Source organism: Chelmon rostratus, chromosome 21 (assembly GCF_017976325.1).
Source record: "Chelmon rostratus isolate fCheRos1 chromosome 21, fCheRos1.pri, whole genome shotgun sequence".
NCBI classification, from domain to species: Eukaryota; Metazoa; Chordata; class Actinopteri; order Chaetodontiformes; family Chaetodontidae; genus Chelmon; species Chelmon rostratus.
Genome location: NC_055678.1, coordinates 5,467,946 through 5,488,842, shown reverse-complemented (window position 1 = coordinate 5,488,842; position 20,897 = coordinate 5,467,946). Strand labels below are relative to the sequence as shown.

General features: G+C 44.8%; 1 protein-coding gene across 1 annotated transcript in view; it reads right to left on the bottom strand.

Annotated features, from left to right (window-relative positions):
* Positions 1 to 3,226: 3,226 nt before the first annotated feature.
* The window catches only part of sdk2b (sidekick cell adhesion molecule 2b), a 258,397-nt gene continuing 240,726 nt past the window's right edge, over positions 3,227 to 20,897 (bottom strand). The window contains exons 44-45 of the mRNA XM_041963350.1: positions 19,682 to 19,811; positions 3,227 to 5,406 (exon numbers count right to left, since the gene is read on the bottom strand). Of these exons, the coding sequence (XP_041819284.1) occupies positions 4,984 to 5,406; positions 19,682 to 19,811 (553 nt within the window). The 3' untranslated portion in view covers positions 3,227 to 4,983. The remainder of the gene's footprint in view (positions 5,407 to 19,681; positions 19,812 to 20,897) is intronic.

Below are 20,897 nucleotides of genomic sequence, written 5' to 3'. Positions count from 1 at the left end.
AACCTGCCATCGTGAACGTACGTGCCCTCATGTTGTACATGTTTTGGGTTTCTTCCTTTGATAAAAAAAGATTGGATAATGATAAAAACATTTTAGATGTTAGCACTAAAAGTGGGTCTCGAGTTATGAGGTAATATTGCATAATAACAAGCTCAAACTTTGACATAGTATGAGCACGTAGTAGCTGACAAAAATACTCACTAAATATTAGAAATATGGAGTCTGAGCATGAGCAAAGACCATAAAATTCATCAGCTTTTCCCACTTATGATTTGTAGCATTAAAGCAAATGTACTGCAAAGTAGCCCATTACTATAATTGCAGGTCCAGACATATTGATTTATAATATTACTAAGTTACAGCCATGAAGGTAATTAGGGCAGACTTGCTGCTCTTTACTCCAATTATTTTTGACAGTTTTCAGGTTATGGCCTTTAATTTCACACACAGCAAATCAGGTGTAGAAGTGAGCTTGTGCCTGCGTGGTTTCAGCAGTTCTGTGATCCTCAGGTGTGAACTCTTGTTACGCCACTGACGCCCACCTATGTCATGACGTCTTATATTATTGCATGATGGACCAATTAGTGGTGCAGAGCTTTATGGGTACTTCTATTTGGGTCCTTCAGAACTTCAGTCAGGGTAAGAAGGAGCACAAAACTTTGATGGTGCATTCCCCTGAAGCGGGCCCCTTATTCAATTATTGCTTCCTTGTGTGGCTTTGTGTTATGAGTTATATAATGCGCACAGCCTGGAAAGGCTGCAGTAAGAAATTGGGACACGAGGGACTCTCTTTTCTAGTGGTCAACTGGACAAACCAGCGGGGATTAAAATAATTGTGACCAAAAATGACTTCATCCAACAATTTCAGCAATTTATGTCACAGATTTCAGTTGCCTCAGATCCCTAAGTGGACCTTGCTTGAGCCACACAGTGTGGAAACTAGAGTGAGCGTGAGGTTGGCTGGGGCAAAGGGACCCGCCAAAATGGCTACGGCCATTTTTGTGCTTTTTCCCCATAATGCACATTAAGTCAGGAATAAATTTAAGCATCCACCAAACAGTACATTAGAAAGGCATTCATGAAAGGCACTGAGGGAACAACCCCTTTTTTAAATTAGTATCCTTTCTCCCACTGCCAGTATATCCTCCTCAAATCCCCACACCTCCCTCAGTGAAGCTCACAAATGAGGCAATTAAATTCAGGGTTTCAAACTCCTTTGAACTACACCTTCTGTCTGAATCCTTTAATATTCCAACTGCGGGTTCTCAAAGCTCATCAGGGCTATTTAGTACCTTGGGCTCCTTTTTTAACAGGGACCACCAGCTCACTCTTTTCTGTCATTCATTTCCTGAGGGGGAGAGAAGAGAGAGACAGAGGGAAATGAACATTTCAGCGAGTGAAACACCTCCTGTCTGTGATTCTTTTGTCGCGGGGAAATTTCCCATGTGTTTTCAAAAAAGAGATTAGCGCCCTGGACGCGCTCGCTCCAATTCCCTGTTCTGTCCTATCCCATCTAATCTCCTCCCTTCTCTCGCCCATGTGTTTAGTAGGTTAGCCTTGGATCAAGTTGACTGTGATCCAATTAGCATCCAACACCATCTGACGCCGTACATGTGCTTCTGTCATGCAAGGATGTGTCCGTCAGCTCAGTCGCTCTTCCGAATTCGAACGCATTGCTTATGCATTAAATATATTCAAGTATCGCTTTATGTGCAGTCTGATGGGTTTAATGGGCAAACTGAGCCAGTTAATTCGACCGAGGAAAAGATGAGCTGATGAGTTCTGGTTATTGGGTTGCGCAGAGGAAGATGAAAAAGTCAGACGGGGACATTTGTAACCAGATAACAGGATTTCACAGCATCTACACCGATCTAATTGATTGCTGCTCTGAGTAACACCAAGGTCAGGTGGAATATCATCAACTAATTAGGCATCTGCAGAGCCCACCCATGTGCTTACACTAAGCATTTATACATAGAGCACTGCCGGCATCATGTCTGTGACCTCCTTTGATGTGTTTCATGTCATTAAAGGTGCTTTCTGTGACATGATGCACCCTGGGTATCTAACACGTTCACCGTTTACCCAGAAATACTAACTGAAGCCACGTTCAGAGCGAAAATAGCTCTTCGTCAAAGGAATGCAGGGTGTGAGCAGCGGTGCGTTGCTATAGGTATCAAGAGAAGAAGAACCCAGAACCAGGAAGTGTAGTTTGAGCAAAACCCCTGCTCTCCTGTTTTCAACCGATGAGGATGCTGATGTTACGCTCGGGAGATGTAGCTTTAGCCTCAGTCTTTCAGCATTATATCATGTATACAGCCAAGTACATATTTAAGATCCTTATACAAGGTTATCATTTTAAATTATTCAGTGACTTTAAATGTTTGAAAGTCACAGAGTACTAGAACTAGAGAACTTCTAAAATCTGCTAACGAGAGTAATCATTTTAGGCATGGTCGTCGACAAAAGCCTGCTTTTGTTCACTTCTGTAAGCAATCAAAGACCTAGTGTTTGAAGAAAACCCTGCAAAATTCAATGTTAAATCAAACCAGCAATAGACTGAACTTACTTCTGCTGAATTTATTCTTGATCCAAAAGACTAACAGCTAACTTGCAGCAGATGTCTGCTAGGTTTGATTATGCTCAGCATCAGATTTCACCTGATGATAGACACCAACGCAACACTAGCCAGATGTGTGCAATCAGGCCGAATCATGGATTAATTATGATCCCCACAGTAACCGTGTCCTCTCATTTAGAGTGATGGTGGGCTGCATACTTTTAGAACTGGAGCTGCATTCAGGTAACTTGTATTTCTCCTCGTCTCATTACTGTATAACCCTAACCCTTTTTATGTTGTTTCATTTATAGAGTGGTGATCTTGGTGAGAAGGTTTGCAGTGTGACTACTGACTAGTCTGGTGTAGCTGCAGAGGCCATGGGGGTTGTTGCAAAAGTTGAGCCAGGATGTACTTTATTTATGATTGGCTGCCCCTTTTTTTGCTGAAATTGCACTGAAATGAATGAAGACGGCATTTTGAGAGCTACTGTCAGTCTGAGCACAGCTTTAGACTAGCTTACAATAGTCTTATGATGTGAATTTCCCCATCAGAACTAATGAGCCTAATCTTCTTTACCCAGCTCTCCTGCACAGTTTGCAATTGAGTGCCACAACCGCTAACATTCAAAAATAATTTATTTCAGAAATGTACTGTGATCATATATTCATTCAGATTCTGCATGATAAGCTTTTGTTGCGTACATTGAAATCACCCCACAGAGAAAAAAAATTGTAAAAGTAGATGACATTTTTTTTCCTTTTTTCTTGAACTATGGAAACTAGGAACACACCACTGAGTCTTCACTATAGCGTTATGAGTGCGCCTGACAGGCGGCTGGACGGTCCCAGCCCTCCGTGGCGTCACTCCAGGCAGGTTTACAGTTGCTGCAGGACAATCTCTTTATAACCAGACACACAGTGAATGATCTGTAAAGCTTACACACAAGAAGTGTAATCACACGCACACATACACATGCACACGCACGCGCGCATTAGCATTTGGGACAGTACAGTCACACCTGAATAGTACAGAGTGGTTGATTACACAAAAGGGAGAGAGGTGAGGCAATTCAATGACATCATCTCTTGGCGCAGGCCCAGCGCTGCCCCATGATAGTGTTCAGTGACGGAGAAGAGTTACACCAGCAGGGGCGGAAACAGGAAAAAAACCCCTCTTTGTTTCTTCGCAAAAATCACACTGTTAACCGTTTTAGCAGAACCAGCAGCTGTGCCCACACGTGAAATGTCCCACGCTACTTCAGTTTGACACTCTCAAGTTGGATTTCAAAGCATTTCAGTAGACATATGCAGAATGAGACTGATGTGTGTATAAGTGAGCCAGCAAAGGGTGAAAAAAATATGGGCTGTGTATGCAAAATGCATCCACAGCCCACGCCCGTCAGGATTAAAAGAAGGCTCACGTAGCGCGAGGCCAGCCATTGCGATGCCACAGTCAAGGGCACCGTGAGCAGTTCAGTAACAACTGGTGCCAGATATCATAAATAAGTGATTCTCTATCAAGGCATCTTTGATCCACTGTAACACACTCACAAAAAGACTTAAACACTTGAACAGATATACACTCATTTCATATATCTGCAGGATCCGTCAGGCACAGCACAGTCACTGACATCTGACCCGCCATGGCCAAATGTTGCCCGACTTTCCTATGCATTTGTGTGCTATAGGCCAGAGAGCTGTTTCCATAGAAACGCATGATTGTTTTGCCTTACATTTCTCCGGGCCAACGCATTAAAATTTGTTCGATTTGGCATGAATTCCACATCCACGTCTGTCTTTAATTTCTTCCTTTTTTTGTTGTTGTTTTTTTTTTGTTTTTACATCCAGTTCATCCAGTCCAAACGCGTCCTTTCGCGTCCACAATATGGCTCCGTCATATTGTTATTTCAGTCTCCATCAATGCAGACTCTGCACTGACATGATTTTGTGTTCTAGGTACATCTACTATATATATATATTTATATATATATTTATATGTGTGTGTGTTTTCAAAGATTCTTGTGACCTGTACAGAATCAAAGAAATTAGCATTTGAGTGTGTTCAAAGAAAAGCAACAAAAAAAGGAGGGAAGAAAGTCATGCAAATAGTTCAAACAGCAAAATAAAAGTGAAGAGATGTTGCAGAGACTACTTTATCAACTGGTGGGAGAACTCAAAGTCTACACTGGCACACTTCCACACATTAAACAATAAAAAAAAAAGTGCTCCAAAAAGTCTCATAGTCTTGTTCCGCATGTATCCAGGCCGACTAAAGACAACATGTAAAAAAAAATTTTAAAAAAAGTAATGAAAAGAAAGAAAAGTGTAAATGACTTGATTGAGCTGACTGCGCGTTGCTATGCTCTCCTTCTAAACAAGTTGGGTTGATATCTCCAGAAATCTTTAGGTCCTTCTCAGCATTTTTCACACAAAGGAGGAGAAGCCAGCGATTGGGGCCCTTGAGCCAGGGGCTAGGCTGCTGGGGGGCCTGTAGAGGGTGCTGTGCTGGCTAGGGGGATTGGAGCTCTGCTGGGACGGGGTGGGAGTCCGGCTACCTTTGGGCCTGAACAGGCTGCCTTGGCCCTGGGGCTGGCCCTGGGCTTGCTGAGGCTGGGGGCTGGGTGAACTGAGCTGGGGTGGCAGCGGAGGTAGAGGAGGCAGCGGGGGCGGGGCGCAGTGATCCGGATCGCCCGACTCGGACTCGGTGTAGCTGTAGGCCTGTGCCCGCGATATGCCTTTCTGCTGGCGCCGCCAGGAGTTGTAGTAAGTGGGGTCGCTTATGTAGTGGTTGACGAAGGAGTGCGTCTTCTGTCGGTTGGGGTCCACCTCGTACTCACTGTCGCTGCCCTGTGAGGGGAAGAAAATAAAGAAGAGGCATTGATTCATGGAGTTAGCACGGGGCGACTCTGCAGTGTTTCCATGTGGGGCAGTTAGAGATGCTGAGGCTATAAATGTAAATGAACATGAAGTTATTCTGAGCAAAAGTCATCAATTCACAATCGTCCCCGTCTAAACAACACACACACACTTACACTGACAACACAGCACGAGAACACACGGACACCAAAAATGGTCAAAAGCATGAATACGGAAGGATGACTTGTTACTGAAGCGTGCATTGTAAACGGACCATCAACACACGATGGCGGAGGTCAATTTATCTTGAGGACTTAAACTAGTTAGTCACTGGGTCAAACTATATGTTCAGGATCTAAGATCTTTGCATCCGCCCCACGCCAGCAAGGCGGGGTTTGACAGAATACCACATAAAACCTAGAATGGGAATCTGAAGGAAAAGACTGGATGGGGACTAAGAATTGGAACCAGTCACCTATCAGGCTACAAAACATTCAAAGCAGGCAGCCACAGGAACCTCACCAAATGCAGTGGAAGTGTATGTAGGCCACCTGTTCCATATGAAAACACCAGCGCCTCCTATGGGTGAACAAAACAATGGGTTTTACAGTGCATCACCATAACAGAATGATTAAAATGGACCAGTCATGATGATGGTAATATCATAGATATGTCATACATGTACAGATCCTTTGTGCCATTCTGTGTGAATGGTGTGAAAAGCTCAAAAAAAAAAAAAATCAACACAGGTCGTGCAGTGCATTCTCAAACATAGAAAAAAAAGTGTGATTTCAGGAGTTCGCTGGGAAGGAAGAAGAGTTCTTCTTCATTCTTAAAGTCAGTTTGAATTCATTTCAAGCTGCCATCTGTGAAGAAATGACAATAATCCTCAGCACGTTCTCGTCACTGACCCTCCACCTTGCTGTAGGCGGGGCTAGAAAGCTGATTGTACCATTCCATGTGTCAAACAAAAACCAATGTGATCATTGAACACTCAGTGGGGATTGATCATGGTCAACTAATTGCCACGAAAGCAAGATGCCAATTGGCCGACTAGCCTGTGATTAATCACCTGGCCACAATGAACTAATGCTCAGTCGACTCTGCCAGAATTGTCGCTGGATATCTTCCCAAAGAGTATTTGATGCAAAGTGAAGCAACAAAGGCCTTTTCTGTTCAGAGCAGTACACCGCAGAGTTGGTGCTGATTATCGTGACCGTCTCAAGGTTCTTCGCTCTGTCTCACCCCTCATGTTATCATGTTCCACCTTCTCACGCAGAAACACGGCTGCTGGCACGCACTCCAGAGCGCAGCTCTCATGCTGGACACTGCACAGCACATATGTGATACATATGGCAGTAGGCTCAGATTTCCCTCTGCCTCAACTTGGTTCATGCCTCCTATGCCAAACCTCCTATATAAAGGCTTTTCTTTTGTAGTTGTCAGCAGACATTTACAAATGTCCAAACAGACAATGCTCGTGTTGAATTATAAGAAGGAAAAAAAATCCTGCTTTTTGATCTATTTGGTTCTAAACAAAGGAAAGTGATCCCCCCAGACCTTCCCCCCCACACACTCTCTTATTTACCAGAATTAATCAAAGGCAGACACTGGCTCAACATTGAGAAGTGGATCACAGTGATCGTACTTTCTTTTTTTTTTTTACTTGCTTTTATATTCTTGTCCCTCTCAATAACGAAAGTAGAGGTGTGGGATGCATCAGTGGCTGTGGGTGTTTTGTTGTCCATTTGTAAAATTGCTACCCAGTTGCAAACACTTGAGGCCAACCAGTGTTGAAAAGCATTCCGGTCATGCCAGTGTGTTTAGCAACACAACAACACAATAACAAGATCCATTCACAGTGGACCAACAAGACATACTGATCCACTTCAAGTGGTATTACCTCACTCTAAAAGAATTAACACTGCATTGAGAGATGAAACACTACTCTGGTTGTGTGTGTGTGTGTGTGTGTGTGTGTGTGTGTGTGTGTGTGTGTGTGTGTGTGGTAGTGAGAAAGAGCCAGTGCAGACCAAGTGTTGACACAGTGAATTGCATCCTACTCCTGCCCGCCTCAGCTTAGTCGTGAAGTGTGCGCAACAGATGTTCTGACTCTTGAGATGTTCTACATTCAAGCATACACCACTGCAATCTGTTCTCCTTTCGCTTCTGGTTCATCACCAGTGTTTAACAGAAATAACTCAAGGATCCAAATGAGGAACCTACAGTGGAGATGCTTGACGATGTGCCTCTGGGGCGCGGCCTGTGAAACAGCTCCTTGCTTCAACTCATTACAAGCTAATTACCAGAGCTGAATGGTGTGAAAGAAACAGACTTCAGGCATGAAATGCAGCATTGCACCTCAGCCTCAAGGGAATCACCAGCACCTTATTTATGCAAGGATATGTGTAAGACAGACACATACCAGCCTGCCAGTTACAATTATTAAACATCTTTTCATCATTATGATGTTAAATTAGGCAGAGAAAGAGATTAAGAAATCTATCCAATTAACTGGTGAAACCTCTTGACAGTATTTTATCATCAGCATAATAAAGTTTCCCCGTGTTCCTGTTTACAATTGCTAACAATGTAGGAAGGAGAACGATGTTGGAGAGGGTTGAAAAGGGACGCATGCAGTGTTGGGCAGTAGTGGTGCTACAAGTAGCAGCGTCACTAGCTTAACTACATTTTTCAGAGGCGTGGTGGTGTCGCTGTTTTCTCAAATAGCTTTTCAGTAGCTTAGCTCTGCTACATTTTCCCATGCATTTCAGAAGCTCAAGCGCAGCAGAGCTTTCTTCTGCAGTCTGAAATAAAACTGTTGAAGAACAGTATGTGACGCCACCGCCATACGTGTATGCGTAGCTGACAGAAGCACTTTCGCATGCCGGTGACATCACATACCAATCCTTGGGCTGATGCAGACACTGTCTCTGCTGCAAGCTTGAGTTTACTTCATGGAGACATGACAGATGAAGAGGAACTGATCCCGAGGGAGGCGGGAGTTGTATTCTTTTGCTACAGTGGACTGAGTTTTTACATTTTTAGTTTGTCTAAGCATAGGTGCGCACACACACACAGACGCATACATATACAAGTGTAAACACTCACTCTCGATACCTGCTTTTTGATATCATATGGAGCACATGCTTGTTTATTTTATTTGGAGCAGTGGGAGCAGCTTTCTGTTTGATTAACAGTTGAACTGAACATTTTTTTGCCTGCCTATCTGTTTGACAGACTTAGTTAATTTAAACACAAGATACTTGTGCTCAAAAAGAGGATTCATTCTCAGTGAAGAACCTTGGAGCTCTAATCTGCCTCTATACCTGCCAAAGAGCAGTGATTCCTAACACGTCTCTGGGGGTCATCAGGTGGAAACCTCCCTTCAACAGTGTTTCGCCTACTTAGTCCCACTACACCTCCAGGAGGTTAGGCAGTGAACTCCGGCGTCCCAGAGTCACCCCCCCTAGTGCCAGTTCACACTGCTCCTACACAATCCAAACAGCACCGCCACGTTCAACTGACCCAGAGATGCTCCAGGTAGTGGCCAGTACCGATGCTACCATTTAACTATTGCTAATGCTACTGCTAACCGCTAGGAAGAACAGAAGAAGACAATACAGTTCCGATGCTACCATTTAGCTAATGTTATGTGCTAACCGCTACCTGCTAAGAGGAACAGAAGAAGACAATAACGCTAGATTCACCTATACTGTTAATGTTAATTGCTAGCTACCAATACTAACTGCTAAGATACTATCATACTCTCACCGCTTTAGCTATTGTTAGCTGCTACAATGCTACCACAGGCCTAGATGCCACATGTAACTGCCGATTGCCACACTACCATCATCTACCCCTGCCTCTCACCAACTGCACCAAGAAAAAAGCGGGGTGGGAATACAAACCCTGGTTCGGGTAGGGGACAGAAAATAAAGAGGTAGAGTCAAAAGATGAAAGTAGGGATTGGATACAGACCCTTGTTCGGGTAGGGGGTGGAAAATTTAGAAGGTGCTGAAGGTGGAGGCCTAAACCACAGACTAGATTTAACAGCCTCTTCTAACATTTCCTTCAAGAAGCAGCAAACCCTACCATTTCCTTCAAAAAGCAAACAGAGCAGGAAAACAAACCCTAACATTTCCTTCAAGAAGCAGACAAAACAGGAAAACAACCAAAAAGATCAAAAAACAAGCCAACTCTGTGTCTTACCACGCAAACTCACCTGAACAGGCCGCATGGTCCCAAAGAGAGACTCTAGCTGGCCACACCCCCCACCTTATCTAAACTTCCTGGTTCTCTTCCTATTGGCAGAGCGAGAAGATGGGGCGGGGAAAGCAGAGCAGAGGAGAGGTGTCTTGTTCAGACTTTAACCTCTTCTCTTGCCGGGTTAGGCATGCATGTCCTCTGCCTGCCCCCCCACTGTCCCTATTTCACCCCCCAACTACTATTATTTCTCCTGATCCATATCCACTGACTAGACCTAGCAGCCTCATCTGACATCTCCCTCACTGTCTTTCTTAAATTTTGCCCATGCACTCCCAGCTCCCTCAACAGTGAAACAGCTGACCCTGCAACAAAACCTCTACACCCCACTTCAACCGGACAGACCCTGGTCTTCCATCCCCTCTGCTCAGATTCTGTCTTTAAATCTGCATACTTAGTCTTCTTCCTTTCATAAGCTGCCTCCACTGAATTTTCCCAAGGGACTGTTAACTCAATAAAATACACAGTCTTTTTACTCATGGACCATAAGACAATGTCTGGCCTCAGATTACTATAAACTATTTCCTGGGGCACAACTAGCTGTCCTCCCAAGTCGACCTGCATTTGCCAATCATCAGCCCCTACCAGGCAGCCACCTCCCTGCTTTCTCCCTGACTTAGCAGCTTTATTTTTCTCCCCCTCTCGAACAAACTGCACATCTAACCTCTCCTTTCTAGAACTTCCAGAATTCACCTGCTTCCTTCTCTCCTCAATGCCTGCGGCTAAGCTTCTCAGCACCTGATTATGCCGCCATGTATACCGGCCTTGTGATAAGCTAATTCTACAACCTGACAAAATGTGCTTTAAACTTGCTGTACCTGAGCAGAGTGGGCACGATTGATCGCCCTGTACCCAGAGACTTAGGTTCTGCGGGGTTGGCAACACATCGTATGTCGCCCCTATCAGAAATTTAATACGGCCTTCCTCCATATTCCACAGGTCCCTCCAACTAAGTTTCCTCTTCTCAACACCTTCCCAATTCAACCATTGTCCCTGTTTGGCTTGACCAACTGCTTTTGCCCCTCTTAACAACTCCTCCTGCCTACGCACCTGTTCCACTACAAGCTTTCTTTTCTCCTTTAGACCTGCTTTATTCCACACTGGTTTGCCTGGGCCAAGCCCCAAGCCTCCCCGGCCAAATTGAACATTTCCTACTATTTCTGCATGCCTAAGAGCTGCCTCTGCCTCCTGCACTGCTGCCCTTGGGTTCCATTTCCTCCCCCCAGAAGGATTCGGAACCACATTGCTAACTAACATGTCCTTACTCCCAGATAATAAAAGTTCTGTCCTAACCTTAGTGCATTTAAACTCCTCTGTTAGACTGGATACTGGCAGCTGAAGCATTCCTTTCCCATACAAAGCTACATTGCTTAAGCACCTGGGAGCACCCAACCATTTTCTAATATAAGAGCTAACTAGCCTTTCCATTCTCTCTGCTACAGATAATGGGACTTCATATACTGACATTGGCCACATTAACCTAGGATACAAGCCAAACTGCAAGCACCACAACCTCAGTTTTCCTGGGAGCCCTGATTTATCTATTCTCTCCAGCCCTTCTGCAACATCCTTTCTAAATTGCACAACCTGTTCAACATCATTCAGGTCCACATTGTACCACCGTCCTAGACTCTTAACTGCTTTCTCCCTAATTGTTGGGATTTCCTCACCATCTATAGCAAACTTTCTATCACTTACTTTCCCTCTGTATATTGAAATACTCCTTGACTTACTAGGCTTAATCTTCATACTAGCCCACTTGAGATTCTGATTGACTTTATCTAACAACCTCCTTGTACATGGCACTGTTGAAGTTAGCAGTGTCATATCATCCATATAAGCCCTAATTGGTGGAAGACGCATTCCATTCTGCCGTCTCTCTCCACCTACGACCCACTTGGAAGCCCTAATAATTACCTCCATAGCCATTGTGAAAGCTAGCGGGGACACTGTACATCCTGCCATAATACCAACCTCCAATCTTTGCCAGCCTGTTGTGAGCTCTGCGATACTTGCACACAGTCTGATGTCTTGGAAATATGCTTTCACCAAGTTAACAACTATCTCCGGCACTTTAAAGTAGTCAAAGGAACTCCAAATAAGGTTATGTGGCACTGACCCAAACGCATTAGCCAGATCTAAAAATACAACATTCAAGTCTCTTTTCTCCCTCTTAGCTGTCTGAATCTGATGCCAAATCATGCTAGTATGCTCTAAGCATCCCGCAAATCCTGGTATCCCTGCTTTTTGCACTGTCGTATCTATCATACCATTCCTTTCTAAGTATTTAGCCAGCCTCTGTGCTACGATACTAAAGAAAATCTTTCCCTCAACATTTAGGAGAGAAATCATCCGAAACTGGCTAAGGTCCGATGACTCCTTCTCCTTAGGGATGAAGACACCTCCTGCCCTGCGCCATGCTCTTGGAATACTTTGTTTCTCCCAAACTATTCTCAGGTATCTCCATAGTGTCCTTAAGATGCCAGGTGCACTCTTATAGACACGGTAGGGGACTCCATTAGGCCCTGGGGCCGAAGAAGCCTTTGCACGCCTAACCACCTCCACCACTTCTCTCCACCTAGGTGGGCTCACATCCATCTCCTGCTCCACTTCCCCTAATGGTGGCATGTCAGGTGGAAGACCTATGTTCCTATTCTCCTTTGAATCTGAATACGTCGACTTCAAATACTGTTCAATCTCTGATTTCGTTGCCTTAAGTTGCCCTCCTTTTTCTTGATTAAACAAGCCTTTCACAAAATTAAAGGGGTTCCTAAAAAATGCTGACCTTGCACGTTCCTTCTTCTTTCTCTTCTCCCTAAGGTGTTCTGCCCTTCTGAGTACTGCTAACCTGCTTCTCAGTTCCTCCTGCAACACCTTAATTCCCTCCCTTTCTTCTTCTGTCGCCTTCCTCCACTGCTTTCTTAACTGCCTCCTTTCCTTTACTAACTTCTCTATTTCTCTTTGCCGCCTAGACTTGCCGACCTGCACCCTCTCGCCTTTCCTTTTGACAAGCACCCCAAATCTCTCTCGACCATAGGAGTAGATCACATCTCCAATTTTATCCAATTTCTCCACTACATCTCCTCTAAGCCTGCTTAATATGACTGATAAATCTCTATCAACTGCCTCCCACTCTTTGCTATCATTAGCCCTCGGCCACTTAACTCTAGCTTTCTGCTCCATGCTTCTCTCCTTGGCTGGCCTGTTGCCCTCAACACCAACTGCATCCCCTCTCCGTACCTCCTCCTCTCCAGGGATAGTGTTACTGATATCCTGCGAACTGTGGTTTTCTACCTGTCGCTGGACTTCATCCGACTGATTCGACTGACTTCTCAAGAAATACTGGTCGATGCGGCCACTCTGCCCTTCCACCGCTAAACACTTCCTCCTTCCCTGATGAGTTCTAAGGCCTCGGATTGATGTTATTTTCTGCCAGCCACATGGGCAAACTTGAAGCTTCTTATCCTCTGCTGCACAACTTTTGCTCTCCTTAGTTGCCTTCCCTGTCACCTGAGTACTGCTACCTCTGGCCCTAAGAGATGGGTCCGTGCCCCCATCCCTCACTGAGTCATGTATCCAAGGCATAGTCATATCCGTTATCCTGTTCGTTACCATGCAATCCACCTGTGAGTCATCTTCCACCCCTGCTCTCGCTGACTCTTGGGGTATTTTCCTTATATTGGTTGTAGCTAAGTCTGGTTGTAGCAAGGTTAAGGCTTGCCACTGCTGCCATGGGTTGCTAGCCCATACCAGCACCTGTGGGGTCTTTTCCCTCCTGTCAGCTGTCTTTCCAAGCAGTCACATGGTCTTTCCCATGTTGTCAGCTGCTCTATTCACAACAGTCACTAGCCAAGCTAGTTGTGAGTTAATTTAAACACAAGATACTTGTGCTCAAAAAGAGGATTCATTCTCAGTGAAGAACCTTGGAGCTCTAATCTGCCTCTATACCTGCCAAAGAGCAGTGATTCCTAACACGTCTCTGGGGGTCATCAGGTGGAAACCTCCCTTCAACAGTGTTTCGCCTACTTAGTCCCACTACACCTCCAGGAGGTTAGGCAGTGAACTCCGGCGTCCCAGAGTCACCCCCCCTAGTGCCAGTTCACACTGCTCCTACACAATCCAAACAGCACCGCCACGTTCAACTGACCCAGAGATGCTCCAGGTAGTGGCCAGTACCGATGCTACCATTTAACTATTGCTAATGCTACTGCTAACCGCTAGGAAGAACAGAAGAAGACAATACAGTTCCGATGCTACCATTTAGCTAATGTTATGTGCTAACCGCTACCTGCTAAGAGGAACAGAAGAAGACAATAACGCTAGATTCACCTATACTGTTAATGTTAATTGCTAGCTACCAATACTAACTGCTAAGATACTATCATACTCTCACCGCTTTAGCTATTGTTAGCTGCTACAATGCTACCACAGGCCTAGATGCCACATGTAACTGCCGATTGCCACACTACCATCATCTACCCCTGCCTCTCACCAACTGCACCAAGAAAAAAGCGGGGTGGGAATACAAACCCTGGTTCGGGTAGGGGACAGAAAATAAAGAGGTAGAGTCAAAAGATGAAAGTAGGGATTGGATACAGACCCTTGTTCGGGTAGGGGGTGGAAAATTTAGAAGGTGCTGAAGGTGGAGGCCTAAACCACAGACTAGATTTAACAGCCTCTTCTAACATTTCCTTCAAGAAGCAGCAAACCCTACCATTTCCTTCAAAAAGCAAACAGAGCAGGAAAACAAACCCTAACATTTCCTTCAAGAAGCAGACAAAACAGGAAAACAACCAAAAAGATCAAAAAACAAGCCAACTCTGTGTCTTACCACGCAAACTCACCTGAACAGGCCGCATGGTCCCAAAGAGAGACTCTAGCTGGCCACACCCCCCACCTTATCTAAACTTCCTGGTTCTCTTCCTATTGGCAGAGCGAGAAGATGGGGCGGGGAAAGCAGAGCAGAGGAGAGGTGTCTTGTTCAGACTTTAACCTCTTCTCTTGCCGGGTTAGGCATGCATGTCCTCTGCCTGCCCCCCCACTGTCCCTATTTCACCCCCCAACTACTATTATTTCTCCTGATCCATATCCACTGACTAGACCTAGCAGCCTCATCTGACATCTCCCTCACTGTCTTTCTTAAATTTTGCCCATGCACTCCCAGCTCCCTCAACAGTGAAACAGCTGACCCTGCAACAAAACCTCTACACCCCACTTCAACCGGACAGACCCTGGTCTTCCATCCCCTCTGCTCAGATTCTGTCTTTAAATCTGCATACTTAGTCTTCTTCCTTTCATAAGCTGCCTCCACTGAATTTTCCCAAGGGACTGTTAACTCAATAAAATACACAGTCTTTTTACTCATGGACCATAAGACAATGTCTGGCCTCAGATTACTATAAACTATTTCCTGGGGCACAACTAGCTGTCCTCCCAAGTCGACCTGCATTTGCCAATCATCAGCCCCTACCAGGCAGCCACCTCCCTGCTTTCTCCCTGACTTAGCAGCTTTATTTTTCTCCCCCTCTCGAACAAACTGCACATCTAACCTCTCCTTTCTAGAACTTCCAGAATTCACCTGCTTCCTTCTCTCCTCAATGCCTGCGGCTAAGCTTCTCAGCACCTGATTATGCCGCCATGTATACCGGCCTTGTGATAAGCTAATTCTACAACCTGACAAAATGTGCTTTAAACTTGCTGTACCTGAGCAGAGTGGGCACGATTGATCGCCCTGTACCCAGAGACTTAGGTTCTGCGGGGTTGGCAACACATCGTATGTCGCCCCTATCAGAAATTTAATACGGCCTTCCTCCATATTCCACAGGTCCCTCCAACTAAGTTTCCTCTTCTCAACACCTTCCCAATTCAACCATTGTCCCTGTTTGGCTTGACCAACTGCTTTTGCCCCTCTTAACAACTCCTCCTGCCTACGCACCTGTTCCACTACAAGCTTTCTTTTCTCCTTTAGACCTGCTTTATTCCACACTGGTTTGCCTGGGCCAAGCCCCAAGCCTCCCCGGCCAAATTGAACATTTCCTACTATTTCTGCATGCCTAAGAGCTGCCTCTGCCTCCTGCACTGCTGCCCTTGGGTTCCATTTCCTCCCCCCAGAAGGATTCGGAACCACATTGCTAACTAACATGTCCTTACTCCCAGATAATAAAAGTTCTGTCCTAACCTTAGTGCATTTAAACTCCTCTGTTAGACTGGATACTGGCAGCTGAAGCATTCCTTTCCCATACAAAGCTACATTGCTTAAGCACCTGGGAGCACCCAACCATTTTTATTGATCACTGTGATAGAATTTGACTTGGAATGAAGTTGGTTCAGTGTAAAAAAAAGAAAAAAGGAGCTTTGATGTAGTAAACTACTTTTGCCATGTTGCTGCAGCTGAGCTTGCTATGTTTCTCTGCAGGTAGCCTCTGTGTAGTGAAGCTTCATTTAATGTAGAGTAACTGGCAGCTTAGCTCACTTTCCAAGTAGCCTACCCAACACTGGAAATACGGCAATCAATGTACCTCAAATGTAGGCCAAAATTACTATTTGCTGGAGATAAATTGTTCATTATTGGCAAATAGGGCATGAACTTTGACCTTTGACCTCAGCGTGGACAGAGTTTAACTGAAAATGGATATGGTGTCATGTCATTTTATTTATATTTATGCATAAAGATGGTAAAAAAAAACACCTTATGATTAACCAAGTGTCAAAAATGCTTGGTAAATAACAGAATTGTACTCCCCTATGGTGTATTTAATGCCATGAGACTGAAACAACAACCTAAAGGCAAGCATGGCCCCCTGGCCCCCATCCCCCCGCAAATTGATGCATACCCCAATACCACAGAGTGGGTCAGTCCTTTGTCCTCTAGTTATGGATTATTGCAAGGAGGAGGGGGAGGATAGGGGGGCTGTCTACGCCACTCTCATTGATGAAGTGAACACAGCAGGGGTCCCCAGAGACAAAGACAATAACAGTATATGTGGGGCTGGAGGGGGATTAAAAAGAGACATTTGCAGTAGATACATTTTCGTGCAGGAAAAGAAAAAAAAAGATCAGAGTGGAGGAAAAACAGGAGTTGGAAGACGTGTTTTTGGCTGCATACTGAAATACCTACTGCATCAAAGTTCATTATCAAGGCAGGGATATAGGTCTCACTGGCAGCTCAAATCCCCTCTCACGACTATGATGTACGTTATTTCATCAAAACAACTATAATCAAGGGATTTGAGATTTTCTTGGGCATTAGTGCTGTCCCACACTGGTGGACTATTATTACTTCTCATTTTTTCTTTACTTTGTCACCAGTTTCTGGTTTCAGGGACTATGTGTGGCTAGTTTTTATCTCAGGATTCCTCATTTCGCCCACCACTTCTGTCTCTCTACTCTATCCTGTCATGCACTGACAGCACCGATTTATTAAAAATACAGAAATATAATTTAATTGCGGTCATAATTGTGCTTTATTCTGGGCTATGACATCATACTTCAGGCGGGGCCAGTCAAAACAAAGTGGTGTGTTGCCGCTAGAGACGATCCAAACATTACAAAGAGTATGCTCAGTTGAGCCCCAGCCAAAAAAGCTACTGTAGCCAGAGAGACAGGGAGTGGGAGGGTGGAGAAAGAAAGAGATAGACAGAGGCAGAACGGGAAAAAAAATGGAGAGAAAGCATGTAAGAGTAAGCAGACATTTTCATTTCTCTCCCACGGATCGCCACTCTGCAGAGAGAGCGCAATCTACAATCCATCTGTGACTCAGAGGTGAGGTCGTCTGTCTTCGACTGGTTTCGGCCGTAAATGACACACAAAGGCAGTGCCACTGAGACAACCTTGGAAAATGAGAAAGCCTATACTCTAAAGGAAGAAAGTCAATAGGGCTCCACCTGCAGGGGAGCAGAACAGTAATGGTGGCCTTGTTGCCTTGCCAAGTCAGTGTTAGCTTCCTCCAAATCCTCTCTTGAGGAGGAGTACAATAGTCAACTTATACCTGCTGGTGGGGGCCCCGGAGGATTAAAGAGGACAGACAGCACAATGTCATACTGATAGCTCAGAGTTATCCGCTCAATGAAACTTCAAAGAGCATTCCTGGATTTCTCCGAAGCGCCATTGGGTGCTGATATGGTGGCATGTCAGGGGCATGGTGGAGGAGCCCCGGGGTAACAGGCGGCGCTCTGTGTGATTTAGCCCATCAAAGCCAACATCAGCCCCTTGAATGTGCAGTGTGGCAGCAGGCAGGCGTTGTCATCTCTGAGGGGGCAGTTACTGCATCAAGGGCCATGTTTGACAATACACAAGTGCGAACGGTAGATATGTCAGACAGGTGATGAAATGGCGAAATGATTCATTGGAGGGGATGTTATCGTGCTTGGAAAGGTCCTGTCCGTAGCAATTCATTGAGGGGAGATTTTCATTTGATCTGCAACTAGGACTTAGATCCCGATAAGGCCAGGTGGGGAGAGATTTCTGGCTGCAGAATTCACACCAGGGATGTAGGTTGCTGAGAGATGTTCCAAGATGATTTGGGAAATGCCTAGAGTAAAGAATTCCTCGATGAAAGAACGCACCGAAGGAAGCCTGAAAGCAAGGGAATATAGGAAGACACCCCCCAAACTGTTGCTTTCATCTGACAAGGATCAAAACCAGGCTGCAAACAGCAAGATGGTTCACCCAAACCACAGAGGGCCAAGAAGCGAGAGCACAAAAACAGAAACAACATATATATAAATACATATATACTATTACATATATGAGACATAGGGGAAAACACAATTCAGATAAAAGAACAAGGGAGGATACAGGGAAAACACAAAATGAAAAAAAGACTAAAGTCAGGAAGTCAGACACATGAGGGTGGGTGGCAAGCACAAGATAGAGGGAGACGGAGAGAAAGTCACAATTTATCGATTAGACTCTCTGACTGAGCAGAAGCAGTTTGGCTCAGCACACAGCAAACGCCTCAAGTCAGACAATCAAGCAATAGCTGTTAGTCATCTATCAGTCCTGACAGGGCCTGCTTAAAAATTCAACAGAGATTCAAAACGATGATTTTAGACTTCTTGCGACGCTAATGAGGGGAGGCTCGACCACAGGAGAAGAGCCGAAAGCAGTGTTCGAGTTTTCCTCAGAGGTGATTTTTATTGAGTCTGACTTTATTAGCTGAAAATTCATTACGAATGTTTGATAGGTTGCCTTGCTGGAGCAGCAACTTCCAATACGTAACCAGCTCTAAAAGAGAGCATCTGCCCTTGCTGTCTTACATAACAAGTGCTGTGGCTGAGTGCAGTGGCCTGGATCGCAGGTGGATGTTTGCAGAGTGACTTTCTCCACAGGTCACTGCCTGGTCTAAAAACTGCTTCACCACCAGAGAGCAGAGTCATTGATCTCTCATCTCTCTTTGTGCATTACCGTAGCTGTATCATATAACCTCTGCAGGCTGAATGCAGTCGGGTGAACGACAGAAAGGACACCACATGGACCGTATGAACTACTACAGCTGACAATGCAAAGCTCAATTCATGAGGAATTCACGGACGTGACAATATGCACACAGACAGGTACGAACAGGTCTGATTCCAAAAAAGGTTGGATGCTGTGTGAAATGTAAACAAAACGTTGCTGTTAACCACTGAACCGTGTTTACTGACCAGTGGTTTTATGAAGCCCATGTAGTAACATCATTTATCCAATCATGTGTTCACACAGCGTTGAACCTCGCTCCATCCTCGCTTGTGAACGACTGAGCCTTTCCAGGATGCTCCTTTGATACCCAATCATGATACTATCACCTGTTACCAATCGACCTGTTTACCGGCATGTTCCAAACAGGTGTTTTTGGAGCGTTACACAACTTTCCCAGTCTTTAATTGCTCCTGCAACTTTTTTTGGAATCAAGGTTGTACAAACACGTAATGGATGCACATGTTATGCAGGCGGACTGTGAACATTTTACACACATAGACCAGAAAAGACAAAGTATAAAAAACAAGAGCTGCTACTGCACCTGTGAGTCAGAGATTTCAGAGGGTTTTTCGGTCAGGCTGCTGCTCTCTGCAGGGATCAGGTCGTTGTACTTTGTGCTGACGTCCTCGTCTGAATAGTGAAGACTGCCTGGACTGGGCCTGGGAGGAGATCTGGGCAAGAGAAAAAAACAGAAAAAAATCTGAATAATTCAGTTGCTTGTTGCTGTTAACCAAAGGATTTCATTGACTCTGAGATTGTTTTGGCATTTCATGATAACGAGTTTAAATCTAAAGGATGAATTTTGTAGTTTTTGCTCGTCAAACTGAGATCTGAGAACGTGTCGGCCAGAATGTGTAACTCAGACAGATTTCAAACAAACTCCTCAGTTAGCCAAACTTGCTTGGACGCTTTGACCTATCGTACTCATTGTAACTGTGTGCACAGTTTTCCTGTGCAGTTTGGGACATTTATAGATATTTCTGGCGTGCTGGCGCTGAGGTTTACCTCCAAGCAAGTCAGAGCCACACAGAAAACACAGGTCATCTCATCACTGAGTCTCATTTGGGAGGTTTTACAAAGATATATGAGGTCTTTCATTCCATCAGCTACTGGCTTTTTAAACTAAATATGTTTTGGCCTGTGACTGGCTGTGGATGTGATGCACTGCTCTCCCCTGATTTTAGCGAGATCGACAACTGTAACATTTGTGCCAAGTAGTGTACTTCTTATTTATGTATGCATGTATGAAAGTACAGTGTATGGATTGCTACCGTTCATTGTTGTGTTTAATATTTACTTTTATTGACTGCTGTTTTCAAGGCAAATTGCCCCTTAGGAGCAGCTTTTCTAACTCTACATTATATAAAATGATTCAGATGTTTGCTTTTTTCAAGCGGTCTAGGACACAACATTCCTAGTTCGATTCCAGCTGGGACCCTTTGCTGTATGTCCCCCATCACCCTCTTGCTTTCTATCTGCCTCTACTGTCAGCTATCAAATCAAGCCAAGCTACCCAAAAAATAAGTTAAAAAAAAAAAGCAATTTTAAAATAATTGGCCCGTTTACAGCCTGTCTGATGTTCCAAGGCCATGCTCAAGCTGACGTTGGCTCTGCATGAAAAAAGCGCAGCCCACCCCCCCCCATTCATTTGAATGAAACCAGTTTGGCAGCACAGCAGGGTTACCAACGTAGGGGGCTAGAGCAAAACAATGCAGGCTGAACCAGACTCAGCTTTTTGTGCAACGCAAAGTCATCCA